Here is a 22007-nt window from a genome sequence, read left to right as displayed (position 1 = left end):
TTGTAAGAGAGTGAATTTATGTAGTATGTATAGTGCAGTGGTTCTCAAATTATGGTCCCTGGGCCAGCAGCCTTAGATGAGAACTTGTTAGAAATGCAAGTTCTCAGCACTCACCCCAGACCCACTGAATCAGAAACTCTGTCTGTGGGTGAAGCCCAGCAATCTGTTTTTACTAGACCTGCAGGAGATTCTGATGCACACTAAAGTTTAGTACCACTGGCACATTTTTTTATATACCAGCTTATAACCACTGGTTATTATAACTGGCTTACTTCCCTTTTCAATCTGTTCTTTTCTCAGTCTAATTCAACTCAGCCTTTTTCTCATTCAAAAAAAAGATAGTAGGCTGAAGAATCTTAAGATTGCTGTTATTTTTCCTTGATCCTCTTTAGCCTTCCTCTGGGACCCAGAAGATATACTGTGTTCAGACAAAAGGTTGAGTGAACTCCAAGAGGAATAGCATCTGTTTAATTGACCGTGGCATCCCTCCCTGTGTGACCTTTGGCACAGAGTTATTATTTGACTTCTTTGTGCTTTAGTTTCCTCATTTATGACATAGATGTGATAATAGGTCAAAAGGTTGTTGTAGTGAATTAAGTGAGATAATCATGTATTCAAAACATTTCACACAGTGCCTGGTACATAATGAACTTTCTATAAACGGTTGCCCTTATTTTTATTGGGAAACCTCCAACTACCAATTGCCTTTTATTTGCTGTAGTTGTTCTATGGCAAAGGTATGTGAATAGGAAAGCATAACAGCGAAACGGGGTGGGGTGGAGAACCAGAAGAAAAAACGCTATGTTTATAATACAACATAAAATGAATTGTCTAAACATTTAAACTAACAGTGCTAACTGTCTTCTGAATTATCTAATCATTTTAACAACTAATGGTTGGCAACAAAGGCAAAAATACAAGGAAGACTTTTTTTTTTCCTCTCTGTGTTCTACCTATTCCCGTTTTCACTCCTATATAGTGGTAATATTTATAAGTTCCGGGTTTCTTCAGTATGGCAGTGATATTTTTCCTTTCATAGGATCAGAAATGAAAAAAGTCTGGCTCTTTTGTATGCATTTGTAGGTACTGTTAAATAGATCAATAGGATAACCCTCTGGTAACAGTCTTCTCCAGCTTTCTAATTTCTTTTTTCACCTGGGATAAGATTTTCAGTAAATTAAATGAGCTCTTTTTTTTCTCCCTCCATGACTCGTTTCCTTGAGATATCTCCCCAGAATTCTAGCACATAGCCAACATTGGGAACTACTGGAACACCCCTCCCATCGAGAGCAGAATCACCCTCCGTTAAGCAAGCTAGGCAGCTCTCAACCTTTCCTGTTCCTAGCAAGTGTCTCGGGCAGGTGCCAGCAGAATGTGTTCTATCAGTTCATGTTGGCAAATTACCAGATTTTATTAGAAGGGCCATCCTTCCCTGCTCAGCATCTTCCACATTTTCTTCTCTTACCTAGAAATAATTCAAGGCCGAAGAATTCCCTCTCATCCTTTATAGTTCAGCATAGATGTCACTACTTTTAAGGATGTCTTGGCCATGTGGACTAGATTGTGTCCCCTAGTAATATACTCTCAAAGCATGCTGTATTTTTCCTTTCTAAAACTTATACTTGTCATTAATAATGAAATTATTTGTTTAATGCATGCCTTTCCCATTAAATATTCAGATTGATGAAAGCATGAGGCATACCTGTCTCACTTCTAATTGTCCTAGCACAGTGTTATTGAATGTAAGGAAGAAGAAGATAGGCTGGTGTATAGAAAAGCACAGCCATGAAGACTTAGCTGTTTTCTGTTAATGATAAACTAGCTGTTACTGTTAATGTTAAAGGTAAACTGACAAAAAATGGAATCAAGATGTTGTGTAACTTTTATTTTCTAATAAAGTATATATTACACCAGGGTAGACAAGATTTTTCCCTTACATAGGGAACAGTGACAACTTAGTTAATATTACATTTTAATAGCACTTATATTAAAGATATGCAGCTATTCTTTACATGGCCAGTTCTTAATAAAGAGTCAAAAATTAAATGGTAAGTCAATTCTGTTGAAGCTGTTTTTTGTAAAATCTAACGTGACTCAAGTGTGAAGTCCTGCAGCCAGTGATGCTTGAGCAACGTGATTAGAGCGTGAGCTCTTGAGCCGGACCACCTGCGTCTGAATCAGCCTCAGCTGTCCACTCAGGTGCTACCTTCGGCAGATCAACTAAGCTTTCTGTGCTTGTCCCTTCTCTGTAAGGTGGGAATGAGAGTAGTACCTACCTCAGAGTTGCTATGAAGATACAACAATTTATATAAAGCACCATTTGAAAGAACCACCAGGTTGAGGGGAAGCCTCTCTGTTAGGGAACCTAAAAGTGAATATGATCACAGCTAAAGGTGGCAGTTTAGTTACATTTGGAGAAGCACAGCTAAGAGATTAATTTACTCCCTTTCTTCATAACACATGCTATGACAAGCCTTTTGTGTACAGGACCAAAGAGTAAATATTTTAGGCTTTACAAGCCATATGGGTCTCTTGCAAGTTATTCAGCTCTGCTACTATAGCCCCAAAGCAGCTGTAGACAACTCTTAATTGAATGAATGCAGCTGTGTTACAATAAAACTTTATTTACGGACTTGGAAATTTGAATTTCATATAATTTTCAGGTATCATTATTCTTTTGGGTGATTTTTTCAACTATTTAAAAACGTAAAATCCATTCTTAGTTTGCAGGCCATACAAAAACAGGCAGTGGGCCGTAGTTTGACGACCCTTGATAGTCACACACATACATACGCATGATGTAGTTAAGTTAATCTTTAAGGAAAAGTTGTTGGGCTTTTGTGTTTGTTTATCCACTTACTCTACCCCACTCCCACCCCTGGTGGCAGAATTTGTTTTCAAGTAGTTGAGTAGATATGGTGATGTCTTTAATTTTATATGTGGGCTAAAAGCTGTAGGTAGATTACCTATGTAATATAAAAAACCAGATTACAGTAAAAACTCAGGGTACATTCATGATATTCATGAAAATATCTAAAGATCTATTTCAGTAATCCTCACAAACTTGCTACCATTGAGTTTCCCCCACTGCTACCAGTGTCGTGTTTCTGATGAGAGAATCCTAACTCTCAGAAGCCCCAAAACTCCCCTGTGCACAAAGTTATTTCTCCAGAACACGGGCTCACTTTCTATGATTTTTATCCTTCTTGACTGTAGATTGTTCTTAAATAACTGTATCTGTTAACACTTGTGCTGGGCCTACTATGTGTGTGCTGCCAAAGTGCTTTACGCGTATTTATTTAATCTTAGCAACAACCCCATGAGGCAGGTATTATCTCATAGATGAGGAAACTGAAGAAGAAAGGTTGAGTAACTTGCCCAAACTCATACAGCTCATAAGCAGAAGAGCCCAGATTTAATTAAGTCTGTACTCTTACCTGTACTCTACTACTGCCTGCTCTCTGTTCACATTAACCACCAATCCCCAAGATTACACTCATACCTGCAGATCTCCCAGCAACAATTGCTCTGCTAAGCTGCTTGCTGAAACTGCAGATGAAGAAACTCACCTTCAATTCATTTACAGATATGTTGATCATTGACGACAATGTTTTGGGATCACAGGTTTGGTAACAGTCTTTACATCAATAAGTATGTTTGTATTTTCTCATCCATGGAACCTCTGCTTTTCTCTGAATTCTTGCCACCAAAGTATTGTTCAGCAGATGTTCCGTCTGCTCATCCATCTCTCTCATCCATCTCAATTCTTGATAAGCCATAGCAGCAAGAAGAGAAACCACATTCAGAATCACAAGTGGTTTCCTTTTGTCTTAGCAATTCTTATATTCTTAGTTGAGACAAAAATAGCATCTTATATCTTGAACTCAAGACCCTTACTTAGATGGCTTGGCTTTCAAGCGCCAAGAAGAAAAGAATTAGTAGATAAAGTGAACATCCATTACTTGCCAGGTATTCTGCTATGCAATTGGAATGCATTATCTTTCATAATTCTCATAACAGCACTATGACTTGGGTACTTTTATTGTCTCCTTTTAGGATTATAGATAATGAGCCATGGAGAGCTTAAGTAACTCGCCTCATGAAGTAACAGAGCTGGAATTTGAGCCCAGGTTGACTCCAGAGCTGGAGCTCTTCATCAGTGTACTAGGCAGTATCACAAACAGCCTGGGTTAGGATGGGATTATCCTAATGATTCACAAGTCACTCAGTTCACCAAGAACTGTATTCTCTTTTATATTTGCTAGTTTATCAGGTCGTCTTTTTAAATTTAATATTAAATCATACTCAATACAAGTAATCACACCAATGTGAGATGAGAGATCTGTCTGTGCCTCTAACAGGCTGGATAACTTAATGCAAGTAACCCTAGCTACTCAGGACTAGAGAGTTTCACAGATTGCTTCCAGGATGCATATTTAATTCTAATTTGATGATTCCCACGTTTGATTTTATGGTATCCCTTTGTGGTCATGGCACTTGGTCTTATACTCACTGTTTAGGAAAAATCCACAACCAGATTTACATTTAATTGTACCTAATGAGAAAAGACCTCTTTGAGTCTCTTAAAATTTCACATGCATCATCAGATAACCTTCCCTGTTTTCATGTTACTTTTACCATGTTGGTCAGCAAGTTTCAACCTCAAATTGGCTAATTCTCATTGTATCACTATCTTCAGAGACATTCTTATGACCCACCCCAGATTTATCTGTATTATATTCATTCTCTCAAAAGTTCAACATTTTCTCCCAGTCTTACTCTTCAAACCTTGTACCTAACTGGGATAAATTATTGTTCACTTTCTTGATTTTAAGATAACATTTGACGTGCAGTGCCTTAACGAACACTATTATGGTATAATCCTGTGTAGCTAGAAAAGTGAGACTACTAGATTGATAACTCTGTCTTCTGACATCAGAATACTTCACATTAAGTATATGCTCAAGATTGGGTTTTTTGTCCGTGGCTTCTATCAATTTAAAGTACTAAGATTCCTCTGTTTTTAAGCTTCTCTCTATATTAGTTTTTTTAAAATTTTATTTTATTTATTTTTTTATAAGCAGGTTCTTATTAGTTATCCATTTTATACATATTAGTGTATATATATAGACAATTCATTACTGCTGAAATATAATTGATATCACATATTTAATTAAGTCTACTGATGTACAAATCCATTTTTATATCATTAGCAAGTTTTACTTGTTAATTTTGTTTGAAAGTAAACGTGTATCAAGCCCTTGAAATATATTTAACCAGTAGTGGTTACTAGAATGGAGGTGATGTTTCCTGAGTATAAGACAAAGAAGCACATACAGAATGGTTCTCTGACAGCTCAGAACCCTTTAGCACCAAGGCTCCCAGCACTGCTATTTTATCCTGGAAGACACTAAAATAAAGATGTAGAAAGGAAGACTAGTAGACTCTGAACAGGGGGAGAAAAAAGGAAACCCAGGATATCAGGTTCTTGAAGTGTTTGTAGGAGAGAGTAAGGAAGCATTGTTTACTTCTGTAGAAAGATGGATTAGAATGATAACAGAAGAAAAATTAGGAGATATATATTGTAGGAAGGATTAATTTGTAAGGGTACTTTATTAGCATCATTTCAAACATGAGCCAGGATATAGGGACATTAAATTTAAGAAAGAAAAAGAAATGGGTGGATTCACAATAGAAAATACTCATTTAGAACATGTATTTAGTGAATTCACCAGTATATATGAGTAGCAGTTATATGTCATCAAGAGTAAGATGCAGATTTTAATTTTTACTTTAAATTAGGGAAGACCTCCATATGAGTATTGGCAGAAAAGAAAGAGCCTTTGGAATAGGAGACACTGAAAATGAAATAATTTTTTTATTTTTTTTTAACGTTATTATTTTTTTAACATCTTTATTGGAGTATAATTGCTTTACAATGGTGTGTTAGTTTCTGCTTTATAACAAAGTGAATCAGTTATACATATACATATATCCCCATATCTCTTCCCTCTTGCATCTCCCTCCCACCCTCCCTATCCCACCCCTCTAGGTGGACACAGATCACCGAGCTGATCTCCCTGTGTGATGCAGCTGCTTCCCACTAGCTATCTATTTTACGTTTGGTAGTGTATATATGTCCATGCCACTCTGTCACTTCGTCCTAGCTTACCCTTCCCCTTCCCCGTGTCCTCAAGTCCATTCTCTATGTCTGCGTCTTTATTCCTGCCCTGCCCCTAGGTTCTTCAGAACCATTTTTCTTTTTTTTTTAGATTCCATATATATGTGTTACCATATGGTATTTGTTTTTCTCTTTCTGACTTACTTCACTCTGTATGACAGACTCTAGGTCCATCCACCTCACCGCAAATAACTCAATTTCGTTTCTTTTTATGGCCAAGTAATATTCCATTGTATATATGTGCCGCATCTTCTTTATCCATTCATCTGTCGATGTGCACTTAGGTTGCTTCCATGTCCTGGCTATTGTAAATAGAGCTGCAGTGAACATTGTGGTACATAACTGAAAATGAAATAATTTTAGAAGAAAGTTTTAGAGTGGATTTCTCATGTTGAACCCAAAGTGTACAGATAGAGAAGATAACTTTCTTAAATATTGAAAGCATTGTCATATGATTATATGATCCATTCTTCTGGAAAAAATTTTTTGGCCACAGAACCAATAATCTTAGGATTAAGATTAGGTTTTAGGTCCTGAAATGGAACATTGAAGTAGATGACAAGAATAAAACGTGTGGTAGAGGGGAGTGTGCTGGCTAAAGGATGCAGTGAAGCCGGGGAAATTAAATGATGGAAAACAAGAATTCTTGGCCGCTGCTGCAGTGACCAGCACATATTAAGTGCTCAGTAAAATGCTTGTCAAATGGATGAATCATAATAATATCCTGACTTGATTTGTATAGTTTTTCTTGAGTGGCCTAGGAAGCAGAAAAATTTTCAGCATAAGCTACATTTTAACAGTAATTTAATACAAAGTGTAATGACCAATACGGAAATGACATTAAAAATTGGCAAACTATTTTCATGGTATTTCACATGAAAAATGCACTTTTTAAAAAGTTTGATTAGTTGCAAATACTGTTGTAATTCCACTATTCTAAAATAATTTTTTTCATTTGTTCATTTTCGCTAAGTCTTTTTTCAAATACATATCCATTTTCACTTAATTATATTCTTAGAGCATATTCAGTTTGGTATTTTTTTTCCTACTTAGTAGGTCTAAAGTATTATAGTTTTTATCAATTTTTTAAATTAGTTTCAAGGGTTGTGTAGTTTACTCAGTCATACCTCCCTTTTTCTGAACACTTAGTTTTTTAATATTATAATCAGGTTTATAATATAATTAATACAGTAGTGAGCATATTTCTCCTGATATTACAGAGGATTCAACAGAAGATTTTTACTATTTTACAATTACAGTAAATTTCCAGTGGTGAAATTTTGAAGATAAAATATTTTTATAAATCTTGACAAATTGCCACATTGCTTTTTGAAAGTATACTTTAAAGAACTGAGTATAAAATATAGTAGTTTCATCCGTCTCATCAATGTGGGATGACTTTTTTTGTTTTATTAATTCACTACCTTAAAAATCAGCATTTATGCTTTAGATTTATCTTAAATTCTCTAACCATAATTTGAACTCCTAAATGACTGCTGTTAATGGAAAGGCAGCCTGCTGTCATAATTGGGGTTGAAGTTAAATTTGTTTTTATCTGCAGGCAAAGCAGCAATGATTCATAGAAACTTTCTAATTTAATTTTCTATAAGCAATTGTCCAGCTAAGCTTTTATGTTTTGACGGGGACCAGAAATTATTCATATGCTTTTCTATAGTTTTGAATATGTATTATTTATTAAAATGTACAGCTTTATTTCAAACCTAATTGTTTTCAAAATTGTTCTTATTTGTTATGGCTATTCAGATATCCCCTTCTTATACTGCCTCTAGTTGATTCATTCTACTTTCCCTACTACTGAAGCTCATTCTGAGCTTTCCTTCAGTTTCTTCTTTTAGAGCCATGCCTCCTCCATCTCTAACTTGGTTCTCTGGTGCATCCTTAAAGCTTTATGGATTGTTCGAGCTAATGTAAGCGTATATTTTCCATCATTATACATCCTAATCTACACATTTTGTCCCATCCCTAAAATGCTTACACTTGAGATCTGTACATAGACTAAATATCTTAGTGATAGTTCACTGATTATTCTAGTACTTTTACTTAGATGTTTATAATATATATTGATATCAGCTTATATAATTTAGATTATATTTTTCTAGAGGACGAGAATCAAATCCATGTAAGGCTTTTTCTGCAATAAATGACATTTAAATGTTCTTTTATAAACAAGCTTTGAAATCATACTTGTAACTCTGTGAACCCTCATATATGGTCCATTTAATCAAAAATTAATTCCATATGGCAAAGATTACATTAAAAAGTTTAGATTTCTTTTTGAGAAAAAAGAAAGCCTAATTGTTACATAGTTAAATTCTCCTATGTGTATTGATTCTAGAAAGAACCAGAGTAATACACTAATATGAATTGCTGCTATATCCTTATAAATCTTATGCATCCTAACCAATCTGTATATAAAAACTGTAACAGATTGAAATACCAAAGCATAAGTTTTGTAGAATTTGTAAGGTTAGGATAAGTCTACTAAACTCTGTATCTTTATCTCATTAATTTACCATGTTGATGCTTACTGTTTGTTTTGCCTTCTAGTTTAACTTCACACTACACTTGATGCTCTGTCCTGCAAAGCACAGGTAGAGAAAAGTTATGTTGCCATAGACATGGCAACTTCATCATACTAGCTTTTGTTATGATCATCAGCCTTTTGGGCTACAAGAGAGTACTGTAATTCTTCTAAAGTTATTAAGGTTCATGAAATATTCAGTTCATAGGAGCACTTAAGCAAATTTCTGCATCCAAGGTAGGGAAGGTGTTCTGAGATCTTTTTTCCCTTTCATAATTAATCATTACGGTCCATTTAATCACAAATTAATTGCATATGTCAAAGACTACCTTAAAAAGTTTAGATTCATGAATTCTTCTTCTGCCCTTATCTCCAAATCTGTGGCTTGTAAACCAGTCATTTAAGTGAGGATTTCACATGTTAGAGGACTGATGCTAAATAACTCTTTAAAATTCTTAAATAATTAAGGAAGACATTAAAATTTGTCTAGTACAAAGAGAAATCATAGGACTTTGATAAATATCACTATACTAGTGGTCAAAAGTTGATAATTTAGAAAAGAACGCTACTTTATTTCTTTGCATTGTACAAATAGAATCCCCTTTAACAAACTCAAGCCCACTATTAATACCTTTATTAATTATAATACCCTTTTATATAATTATATAATCTCAATAATTACAATAACCAATTAATTGTTATAACCTTTATTAAAATGAAAACCTGTCATAGCATATTTTCTTTTGTGTGGGCTTAATTTTTAGGTGTATGCAAACAGTCCACAAACTAATCTAAGGATCCTTTACACTTTTAATTATGGAAAATCCCAAAGAAATTTATTTATATGGGTTTTATCTATTGATATTTACCATATTAGAAATAAAGGTTAGAATTTTTAAAATATGTATTACTTTACTTGAAAATAATAAAAACCCTTTGCATGTTAACATAAAAATATATTTTAAAATAACTTTAAAATTCTAAAAAAAATGAGTGGAATTGTTTTATTTTGGAAAATACTGATTCAGTGAATCATTCATATCTTCTAGTGTTGATACATTTTATTATGTAATATATTTTTTAATTGTTAATATTACCACTGATCTCATCAGGAAAGTCTTTAAGTATTGGGAAGCTGTGAAGCTCAGCATGACAGATAAAAGTTTTCCAAACTCTTGATATTTTTACCTGAAAGGCTAGATTTTATCATTGTAACCAAATAATCTCAATTGTTTTTCTTAAAATAACAGACTCATTTGATTCATTTTTGAGAAAACGACTATCAGTTACCCAAACCTAACTAATGGCAGTTTGTCAGTCATCCTTTAAGCAAAAATAATAGCAATTCAGTTCATAACTCAAACAGTAGTACAAGCGCTTTTCTAGAAATAACTGTCCAATTCAGTATACAGAAGCAGTGCTTTATGTATACCTCCCATTTTCTCAGCACAGTATTAAAAAGACATTGCTTTACATGCTACTAATAGAACCCCTTTTAATAAACTTAAGCCCAAAGGTCAACATGAAAAATTTTAAATTAGTCATTTTACTGCTTCATCAAGGACATTTTAAAGTGAGAGAAAAACACCTCTTTAACCTGTGGCAATAAAAAATACAAATAACTAGTGCTGTTTGGTGCCACTGCTTTGATTCATGCCGAGGTGCCAGGAGTTTTATTCGCCTACTGTTACTTTTGTGCCATCAGTGCAAATATCAACATAGTAAAAAGGTGAGTGACGTCTTTATATCACAATGAAAATGGTTTTGTTTTACCCTTAGTGACTGTTTGGCAAAGGTGCTGGGAACCCCTAGCAGTCACAGACCACGCTCTGAGCGTCACTGTTGTGTGATATGTGGGTGTTTAGAGGAGTTATCCGAAAGGAAATATTTTGAGGTTCCATATTTTTGATACCTTAAAGGATATGTATGAAGTCCGATTACTCATAACAATCTAACATAACAAAAATAATAAAACATTTAACATAAAATTATTTTAGAATCTTATATTTTATGCAAATACTGTAATATACAAATCCACTTTACCAAAGCTGTATTATCATTGTTAAATTGGGCAGTAAATGAACAGGAACTTGTTTAAATATGTTATGTTTCTTTATTCTTACCCCAAACTCATATCTTTTTATCTGAATTAGCAAAAGGGTCTTAGGGTTAGTCACTAGTGAAACATGGTCTGGAGGTGGCTCCCCTAGTTCCAGAGGGTCCTCTTAAAATTGGCAAAGGTGCAGATCTGAACTAGAAAGATACTGGAGTATCACCATCATCATACTAGTAAAATACTTCATTATCATAGTGATTTATTCTTAGGGTACCCAGGTGTTTCTCTGTTCACTCAGATAGTACTGTGATGAAAACTTCTCATAACTAAGCAGTAAACCTGTTCTTGGAATCAGTCTGTCTACCCAGCCACGCCCAGCCAAAGAGTTCCGTGCTTTCTGATTGAAGTCCATAGAGTGTGAGGGGTGTGGGGCCTTGTAGTGAGATCCTTAATGACACTAAGTCAAGGCTAAGTCAAGTAGTACCAATTACTAGGAGGCTCAACTTTCTGTGCTCCACTACTCAAAGTGTGATGCATGAATGGTTCCATTCTGCTAACTGGTCTGAGTGCAGAGGTAAAATACCATACTGTGTCCTGAAGGAGCTCACAGTACAAACGGAAAGTAGATAAACAATGACAATTCGGTGTGGAAATGTTGAGAAGAGGGTGCTTAGGAACACAGGAAGGGTACCCAACTCAGGGGGGGGAGGATGAGTCAGGAAAGGTTTTTTGTAGAAGATAATGATTGGACTGAGTTTTAAAGGAGGAACCAAAAAAATGAGGGGGAAGTACATCTCAGGCAATGAACAACTAAATGCAATTGTAATAATATAAGCTGCAGGTTATTAGGGTCAGAACTACAGAAATTGTGAAGATGAAATAGAGGAGACAGGTTCTTGAGATCCTAACGGTGTAACAGGATATGTTTGCACGATTTGGGGGTCATGGCATCTATTACCACGTGTTGCTTTACTCCCTGTGTTGCAACCGTGCTGACCTTTTAGTTCCTCAGATATTCCAAGCTCATTCTTGACTTGAGGGCTTTGCAGTGGTTATTCCTGCAGCCTGGAATGTATATCCTTCTCCCCCAACCCCAAGATCTTTGAATGGCTGGCACCTCTTCATTCTGGTTCCGGTTCATCTGTCGTTACTGTAGGGGCCTTTCCTGACTGCTCTATTTTACAGTAACCCCTCTAGCCCCTTCCTTATGTTCAGCACATCACTCAACCTTGCTTTATTTTCTTCACAATACTTGTCACAATGTGTTTACTGTCTGTCTAGACTAGGCATGAGAGCACCATTTTATTCTCAGGCGTACAGGTGCTCAAAAACTATTTGAGTGAATAAATGGGTAGTATTATAGAACTGAGTTGAGCAAGTTCGTTATACAAATGGCTTTTTGGGTAGAAAAAATACAGAACGTTTCACCTGGAAACACAGCTTCAGCCAAAGCTGTTATCAGGGCCAGCCTGGGGAGGCTGATCAGAATCAGGAAGCAGACATGCGTTCCTAAGGTGTCTATAGCCCCTTGCAAATCACCATCAAGGTTATAAAACGTTCAGACTAACACCTTCCTCACCTAGGTGCCTGCACAAGTTACAGTCTTGGATAACACCCAACAGCATCGTTCAAGAAATTCTTCTTAAATTCCTCTTAAAGTAATGGAATAAAACTTAATTCGCACATTACCTAGAAATAATCTAGATCCCTAGAACTTTTAATATAATTCCAAATGCCAACAAAACCTTTGAATTTTTACAATTTTCACCATCTAGGATTAAAATATTTAATTTTATCATTGTATTTGAGACTGGTTTTTCCTTGTAAACTATTTCATTAATATTTACGCCTCAAGATTTGGGGCATTACAATGAAAAAAATATATAGCCTGTGGGATTCCTAAGTCAGGTGATTCCTGCCTGGCAAACTGCACATAAAATAAGATTTTTTAAAAACAGCACATAAAATAAGAAAATATATATATATATATATATATATATATATATGCATTTATTGCTGAATTATGGAAACCTTTATTATTATGAAAAAGAATATTACCTTGGTGTTCTTTTTAAACTATCCATTTATTTTTATCCATGTTTTTTTCACTGTATTTTTTTTTCTCCTAAATTTAGAAAAGAAGTACAGGCCATTTACAAGGCCACTGAACAAACACATAGTTGCCTTTTGAGGACAAACCTACCTAAATGCCATGGTGTTATTTAATACGTTAACAGTTTGTCCAATAAGCTGATCACCTACCTGGCAATACCTACTTGGTATCTCCATGGAAATTTTATTCTGTAATGTAACTCAGCATCTTCCTGTTCATGGTTCTTACATTAATAATACTGTTTGTTTTTTTTTTTAAGTTGGCTATATGTAAAAACAAACTTGTCAGACTATTCTTGAAATACTGCATATAAAATACCTGGCCCAGGCCTCTCACTCTATAGGAGTATAAGTTGTTAGACTCTTCACCCTTCTTCTTAGTATTTTATATTCAGTTGTATGTTGTATTTCAAAATACAGATGAGAAGAGATATATTCTGTTTATTCACTATATGTGATGAAAAGTAGAAGAAAATTAAATATACTTTCCTGACCACAGTCAATAATCACAGTAAGCCAAAAGATTAGAGCAATGAATGTATGGGTATATAGTTCTATTCAGGGCAAAGTTTTAATCTCTGGTTACTGTCACTTAGCTGAAAAACTAAGATTACCCAAAACAGTTTAGCGCTGAAAAATCTAAACGTTAGTAAGCTAGACAATGGTTAACATAACATACATTTCTGTTAATTCATTCATTTACCAGTGAGGCACTGTTTTGGATACAGCAGTGAACAAAGTGGACAAAAACCCTTGCCCTCATGGAGGTTACATTTTCATGAGGAAAACCATAAGCAAAATAAATTAGCTCAATGGGTGATAATGATTATTTGATGATAATGACAATAATACTAGGTAATTCTTACTAAGGGTAGTCTGTGTGCCAGGACCTGGCCCCAGTGTTTTGCAAATATTAATTAATTCAATAATTGTCTGAAAATAAGATATTTATCACTCTATCTCCATGTTACAGATGCAGAAGCTAGGCATAGAGAGATTAAGCACCTTATCCAAGGTCATACAGAAAGTAAAGCCAGAGCTGAGATTTAAACAGACAGTTTAGTTCCAGAAGTAGCACTTTTAACCATTACATATTATTACATACTGCTTGTACTAAGTGTGAGAGGAGGGAGATAGCTACACTGGACTTAGAGTAAGCATTATGAAACTACCTAAAAAATTGTAAATGAAGAGATTTAAGAAAATCATACATGGAACACTTTAAATCATCTGTATAATGCACCATAAACAACTTCCCCACCAACAAATGGGAAGGTACATGTGTCAGATCAAGAGCTAATTTCCTTAGAATGCAAAGAACTCTTACAAACCAATTAGAAAAGAGTTACTAATCCAATAAAACATGGACAAAAAACATGAACAGGCAGGTCAAAGATAAAGAAATACACACAGACCAAAACACAGGAAAGGATATTTAGGTTTCTTTCTTTTTTGCATATTTAAATATATTTAAAAGTAGATCTAGATAAATCATTAAATTTAATAATGACTAATAGGGAGACGAGAGTTATAGGGCTAATTAGAAGTGGCAAAAAGGCAGCTGATAGATGTGCATGGAAGTTGTAGTTTGAGAGCATACCAGCCAAGGTTCTAGGAGAGAATTAAGCCCTACAGAAAATGATTTGAGCGACCATTTTCTCAGTTTTCTCAAGGGTGATTTGTAGCTAGTACATTGTTGATGCATCAATGAGAAGTTAATTCATTACATACAATGGATGCCTTAGGGTATTAGCATTCTCTCTTAGAATTTCTGTTGAGAAGGTCTCGTTATTAGGATTGGAAATAATGACAGTGCATTTAAGAGACTTATCAGGAGAAATCCAGAGAGAATATTTTGAAAATTGTATGAAGAGGATAAAGGGAAAAAACTTAGGGACCAAAGGGGAGGTATGAGAGTCAAATGTGGTCAGTGTTCATTCTTACTGTAGGTTAATTTTCAGGAACTCACCTGGGTCTTACCTAATGCAATTTAAAAAGCTACATGTGAGTATTCAATTAAATGATGCATAAAAATGTTAAAATTTAAGATTTTATTATTTCACTAAAAAAAAATTTATGATACAGCAAGAAAATAGACTCCACTATGCTATTTGTAATCCTAACTATGTATTTTATTTCTAGGGAACCTTTTATTATTTTATCAGGAGGTTTGTCATACGATACTGTAGGAAGAAGACCTTGCTTAACAGTTATGCATGGGAAAAGTACTGCAGTGCTAGAAATGGACTATTCAATTGTTGATTTCCTGACGCTGTGTGAAACCCCATACCCAAATGGTAAGCTTTGTGTCTTTAAAGTTCATTCTCTATAGATATGTTATTCAGAACAAAGACCTATATGTTATCTAAGTAGTTTCCTTATCCTATTGTGCTAATTCTTCCATGGGAGAGATGCTACCTTCATAACTTTGTAAATTTTATTTGAGAAGTAAATTTTGTTTTTAAACTGTATCTGTTTAATATTACATTTTAGTAGTAAGTGCCTTTGAAGAATAAACAAAACTGTCCACATTAAGAAACATTTTAAAATCCTCTAAATTACTAGTGTATTAGTTACGGTTCTCCAAAAAAACAGAACCAGTAGGAGATTTTAGAGAGAAAAAGAGAGCAAGAATATGAATTTATTTTAAAGGAATTGTGAAAACTTACTGCAGACTGAAAATTCAGGAAAGAGTTTGATTTGCAATCTTGAGTCTGAATTCTGAAGGCTGGAAACTCAAGCAGGTTTCTAAGTTGCCATCTTGAGGCAAATTGCATTTTTCAGAACACCTCCTGTCTTTGCTCTTCAGGCCTTCAACTGATTGGATGAGACCCACCCACATTATCTAGGATAATCTGCTTTACTCAGAATCTACTAATTTAAATGTTAGTCACATCTAAAAAATACCTTCACAGCAACATCTAGACTGGTGTTTGACCAGACAGCTGGGCACCATAGTAAAGACAAGTTAACACGTGAAATTAACCATTACAACTGGCATGTTATTATTTCAAGAGGAATTTAGCTGGGTCTTTTTTTACTTTATTTGAAGTTAATTGAGATATAAATATGTAATGCATTTTATAGTTAACATGCACATAGAAAATACCCAAGAAAGAGATTATAATATTATGGTAGTACTCTAGTGGGTTCCTGTGAGATCCAGTATGAGTTGTTCTTATGGGTATTCAGATTTAAATTTGGGGTTTGTTGTTCATGTCCTGCCTTGGACTTTGCAATACCATGGAAGGTACTGTGAGCTTCTTGTCTAATTCATCTTTACCGAATAAATAATTTTTTATGGGGTATTATATAGATTTATCTCATTTAAAACATACTGACCTTGCATTGTATGAAGTATAACATCAGAATGTTAAATACTTGAGAGAATGGAACAAAATAAAATAAAAACTAAGCAAGAAATGTTTGTTATCTCATTTGCTGTCCTCTCGCATATTTAAAACTATTGTTCATGCATTGTTTTCCTATTCCAGATTTTCAAGAACCATATGCTGTGGTTGTTCTACTAGAAAAGGATTTAGTACTTATAGACCTTGCACAAAATGGGTAAGAAATAAAATTTGGTGAGCAATTACTTTAGTGTGTGGTGAAAAAAAGAGTCTCTTTAGCATAGGATTGGCTGTTTCATTTCTTTGAAAATGCTACATTTATATCCATAACCTGGACCTCTGTTTAGAACAACAGATAAACGTTTCTCATTACCTGCCAAATTTCTCTGTTACGTTACTCATAGAAATTTCTTGTTTAAGTCAAAATTTGTTGAATTTCTGAAATTTCATATGATTCAACTCAATACTTGGATACTCTGGGGGCACACAAAATCAGATATGTCCAAAATTCATCCCCATCACAGCTTTCCTCCAGATAAATTCTTGTAGTCTCTCCACCCATATTCAGTTTCTGTTGCCGTGTGTCATAAACATTGTCAGGTAATTTTACATGCAACCCCAATCATGTTACTCTTTTCTTTAAACCACTATAGTTCTCTATTGGTTTTTTGTGTAAAAACAGTTTCTCAGCCTGCTTCTCTACACTGAAGGAATTAAGGGTACATTTCCAACCTGGTGCCTGTTCGCTAGAAAAACTGAATGGTGTGTTAAACAAACACCACACTTCTATGTCTTTTCTTACGTAGCTCCCAACAGCTGAAACATCCCACTTGCTTCACTGCCATCAAAAATCCACATAACTTTCAAAGGCAGCCTCTTCAAGCTTTTCTTATTCTCTCTTAACCAGATATATCATATCTGATCCATAAATTCTCACCATAGCTCCTTAGCAACTTTTTGTGGTATTTCCCATATTCTGCTTGTTCGTAGATGATAGTATGTTTACTTATAAATTTTTTGAATGGAAGAACATTGTATTACTTATTTGTATTTCCTGAGAGATAATCATTAAATATGGTTTTAAATGAGTTTACCCATTCAATATTTCAGTGTTTCTCGACTGGGGGCAATTTTGCCCCCCAAGAGATATTTGGCAATGTCTGTGTAGACATCTTCTGTTGAGGGGAGGGGAGCTACTGGCATCTAGTGGTAGAGGACAGGGATCCTGCTAAACATCCACAATGCACGGGACAGTCCCCATAATAAATTATCCGATCCAAAATGGGAATAGCACTGAGATAGGGAAACCCTAAAGTGTAAGTGAACAGTATTATTTACCTTACTTTAAAGCATTCCTAAATTCATATCAACTTAGTGTATGCTACCTGTAATAATGAATTTTTTTTTTCTTCTTGAAAATAACAAGACCATGTGGAACAAAGGATAACTTATTATTAAATAAGTTTAAATATTTTTTAAGTTTTCATTGTTGTATTAATCATAGGTAATAATTCATTAAGTTAATATTTTTCTTTTCCTGTTGTTAAAGATATCCTATATTTGAAAATCCCTACCCTTTGAGTATACATGAATCCCCTGTTACATGTTGCGAATATTTTGCTGATTGTCCTGTGGACCTTATTCCTGCACTTTATTCTGTTGGAGCTAGACAGAAACGTCAAGGTTACAGCAAAAAGGTACTGAACATGAGTTTTAGTAATTACTGTTACATTTCAGTATTTTATATTTATCACCTTGGAGTGGTTGATAATGATACCTTTTCGAGAGAAAATCCTTTTTGAATATGAAATATGTTGTTTACTCTTGTCATAGATGTATTATGAAGAAATATAGTATCCTTGGAAATTGCTTTATGCAATAATCTTTTCTTACAGGAATGGCCCATTAATGGAGGCAGTTGGGGCTTGGGTGCTCAAAGCTACTCAGAAATAATTATTACAGGGTAAGTAAAAGTCCATTTTCACCTAATGAATCAATAATAACTAAACAAGATTAAGACTACATGAAAATTAATTGGGCAGGTAGTGCTTGCAGTAACATAATAAGAAATAAGTTATTGTATAGAACCTGCCAGTTTACCCTAAATTTTACCTTTTTCCTCATTTTGGTGACTATCTTTTTAAGTAACAATATATTTAACTTCAAAGAGAGAAATAATGTAATTTTTTTTTCTTCAACACATTCTTAACTCACTTGCTTTTCACAGGCACGCTGATGGGTCAGTTAAGTTCTGGGATGCTTCTGCGAGTAAGTATTCTGAATCGTGTTTGTTACATGCTCTACAATCATTGCTTTTATATAGCCTGTTTTGTAATAATTGCATAACCAACATTTAATTTGAAATTTAGAGACTATAAATTTAATACCTGCTTTATCAAGTATATGAGTTTAGAATTTATAATAGATAAAGACATTTTAAGGATGTTAATTAGTAAGTCAAGAATAATTTTCAGCAGAAATACCCAAGTCCTTTCTTCAGTATTTCTTCAAACCTTCTCTTCCTAACTCAGAGATAGGAAAAGCGGGAATATGTTTCAAATCAACAGAAATCTGAAAAATTTTAATGCCTGATTCTAAACTTATGTCACAAAAGTTTGTGTTGTCTTTGAGAAATATATATGGTCGCTACATTAGCAAAAAAGGAAAGAATGCTTTGAATGAATAATGTTTGCAATTAGAATCCAGTTAACTCAGGGTATATTATGTTTCATCATGTAGAAGTGTTAGATAATATTGGTACCTTTCAGAGAGAAAATATGTAGAAAATAAATCTGCAAAGCAAAATATGTGCCTTACTATTTTTATTATATTTATGCAATTTTTTTAACAAAATCTTTTTGTTACTCATTGTTTTTTCAGATAATTTAAATTCATCATAATGGTGATTTTTTTTTTCTTTTTAATGAATACAATGAGTACACCTTTTTTGGTCAGTGAGTACAGTGAATGCATTATGTAAAAGAATAGTAGAGAAATGTAGACCTAGGAATAAAACTGTGGTTCAAAAAATATAGTTTATTTTCCTTATGTGGTATGACTGATTAAATATTACCTGATATTTATTCTTTTTATATTAAGATATCATATTTTATCTTTTTTTTTTTTTTTAGTAAATCTACAAGTATTATATAAATTAAAGACGTCTAAAGTATTTGAAAAGTCAAGAAATAAAGATGACAAGCCAAACACAGACATTGTAGATGAAGATCCGTATGCCATTCAGATCATCTCCTGGTGTCCAGAAAGTCGAATGTTGTGCATAGCTGGAGTTTCAGCTCATGTCATTATTTATAGATTCAGCAAACAAGAAGTGATTACAGAAGGCATTCCGGTAGTAGTCTCTTAATTAGTTTCAATGTCAGATGTCTGACATCTTAAAGTTTTAGAATTATTTAGGAGGTTCTTTGCAGTCAGTTTTAAAACACCTCAGTATTTACATTGCCATCTATCTTCTGTGACAAAACGTCATATTTCTTTGTATATCTTCTTACTGAACATTTAAATCTTTAAATATATTCTGTTTCATTTAAGGAAAGCTAATGTAAGTGTGAGCATACTCTAATTTAGTATTAACAGGCGTGCCATAAATTCTAAAATCATAATGCATGTGTGCGTGTACTTGCACACATACACACGATCGTTTTTAGAAAGCTGAGTCAGGAACGTTTTTTATCTTTGCTAAATCCTTACCTTTAGAAATCTCACTAAATTTTTCCTTTACTAATGTTCTTTCCACTGTAGTGTACATGTGTATATGTATAAACTGTAATAAAATGAACAGTAATTATTAGGAGAGGGTAAACTTTTTACTTTTACAACAGATGCTTGAAGTTCGACTGTTGTATGAGGTAAGTGATGTGGAATCTCCAGAGGGTGAACAGGCACCACCTTTGCCGACACCAGTCGGGAGTGCCAATCCTCAGCCCGTTCCTCCTCAGTCTCATCCTTCTACCAGTAGCACTTCATCTGATGGGCTTCGTGATAACGTCCCTTGTTTGAAGTAAGTTATCTAAAAATACAGGTGTTTTGGAAGTTATCTTTTAATTTAGATAAATTGTAAGCATTCGTAAAGTGAAGTAACATCTTCCTGTGATGGAGTAAAATGACATAACCACATCTCTTTTTGTGTTTCACCGTGGTTAATTCAACTCTTTTTTTCTGTGGCACCAAGAGGAATATGATTGCATTCCATGATTTTATCCTTAAAGTACTAAGATTTGATCTCTAAACATACTGGTAGGTGAGCATGGATCTTTCCTCTAAAGCTTCACCTTCTAAATCCGTCATTGTTTTTTAGTCTGGATTTATATGTGGATCAAATGTATATTTAGGCTGCTTTCTTCCACTCTGAAAATTCTGTTTTTTCAGTCTTTAGAGATTCAGTTGTTGGGTAATCATTTTCTTGTCTTTTTCTGAATCTTCTCTAGCATCACAGTATCGTTATTTAAATGCCTTCATTGTGGAAATCCAGATTTGAATACATTTTGCTTTTTTACAGGAATAAATTGGACAAAGTTTATTTTTCCTTTTTTCCTGTCCAATTTATATTATTGAGTGTTTAAATTTTGTTAAGCATACGTGCCTTAAATATGGCACAGAAAGGAAAGAGGAAAGAGTTAAAATCATTGAAGGAGTTCATGAAGACTTATTAAAAGTATTACATTTACAGAGAAGTCGGTTAGGGCAGTGACGGAAAACTGGTCATGGAAAACGTCAGAGATTCAGTACAAGAGTGGGGGACAGAAGCCAGGCTGTAGTAGGTTCAAGCTGGGGCCGGTGGCGAGAAAAACAGTTTGCATTTGTTAACAGAACTGGGCTTTATACTGTTTTGGCTTTAGATCTGCTAGAATCTTTTATTGGTGAATGGTTCAGCAGTTCCTGTGGAGAATGTCTGTGTAATCAAAATTGCATTCACCCCAGAGATAAGGCAGATTGGTTTATATGACAATCACTTGTGATATAAATCTATAGAAAAGTAGAGTTTGGTTTTTTTTAATCTTCTTTATATGTTTACATGAATTTGAGGTTGTGTGTTCTATGCCAGTGGTTCTCAAAACTGGGATGATTTTGCTCCTCAGAGTGTGTTTGGCAATGTCTGGAGATACTATTTGTCACAATGGGAAGAAGGGGTGCTACTGGCATCTAGTGTGTAGAGGCCAGGGATGATGCAAAACATCCTACAGTGCGCAAGACGGTGCCCCGCGACAAAGAATGACCCGGTTCAGAATGTCAGTAACGCCAAGGATGAGAGACTGATCTGACCTAACGAATATAAGCATTGAGGTTAAGCACCTATCAGTACATTCTCAGAAAGGTCTCAAGTTTCTCCTCCCTCTCTCCCCCCTCCCCTTTCCCATCCCCCTTCCCCTTCCCCTTCCCCTTTCCTTTCTCTCTCAGGTATATATACACACACCTCCTTTCTGCTACAGTCTGGCATATGTTTAGATAGAATGAGACTTGGTAGTAAAAGAATTCTACATCTTTCCCTTTTGTTACTTACTCTGTACTACTTTACTTTAAACTTAAATTTGTAAAATTTTTGTTAATGCCATTTCTTCTGATTTTAATGTGTGTTTCTCCTGCTTTTTGTCAATTTAATTTTTATAAGCATATAAAGTACAATTTGTCTTTGAGGTTTATTTTGGTAACGTATTTCTGGTAACAAGTTTGAGATTTTTGTCTAAAATCCACACATTCACTAGTGACTTTTTAAAATCATAGGCAATTTGAGTTATATTTCTTTTT

The 22007-nt window shown here is 34.4% G+C and overlaps 1 protein-coding gene across 2 annotated transcripts in view; it reads left to right on the top strand.

Moving 5' to 3' along the window:
• STXBP5 (syntaxin binding protein 5) overlaps nucleotides 1–22007 on the top strand; it is a 166184-nt gene that overhangs the window by 77859 nt on the left and 66318 nt on the right. For both annotated transcript variants that reach the window (XM_007196903.2, XM_007196901.2), the window contains exons 10-16: nucleotides 15034–15188; nucleotides 16386–16458; nucleotides 17791–17938; nucleotides 18137–18204; nucleotides 18469–18509; nucleotides 19373–19593; nucleotides 20084–20262. In XM_007196903.2, the coding sequence (XP_007196965.2) occupies nucleotides 15034–15188; nucleotides 16386–16458; nucleotides 17791–17938; nucleotides 18137–18204; nucleotides 18469–18509; nucleotides 19373–19593; nucleotides 20084–20262 (885 nt within the window). The remainder of the gene's footprint in view (nucleotides 1–15033; nucleotides 15189–16385; nucleotides 16459–17790; nucleotides 17939–18136; nucleotides 18205–18468; nucleotides 18510–19372; nucleotides 19594–20083; nucleotides 20263–22007) is intronic.

This window comes from Balaenoptera acutorostrata, chromosome 14 (assembly GCF_949987535.1).
Source record: "Balaenoptera acutorostrata chromosome 14, mBalAcu1.1, whole genome shotgun sequence".
Classification (NCBI taxonomy): Eukaryota; Metazoa; Chordata; class Mammalia; order Artiodactyla; family Balaenopteridae; genus Balaenoptera; species Balaenoptera acutorostrata.
Note: the sequence above shows the minus strand (reverse complement) of the source record. Positions and strands in the feature narration are given on the sequence as shown.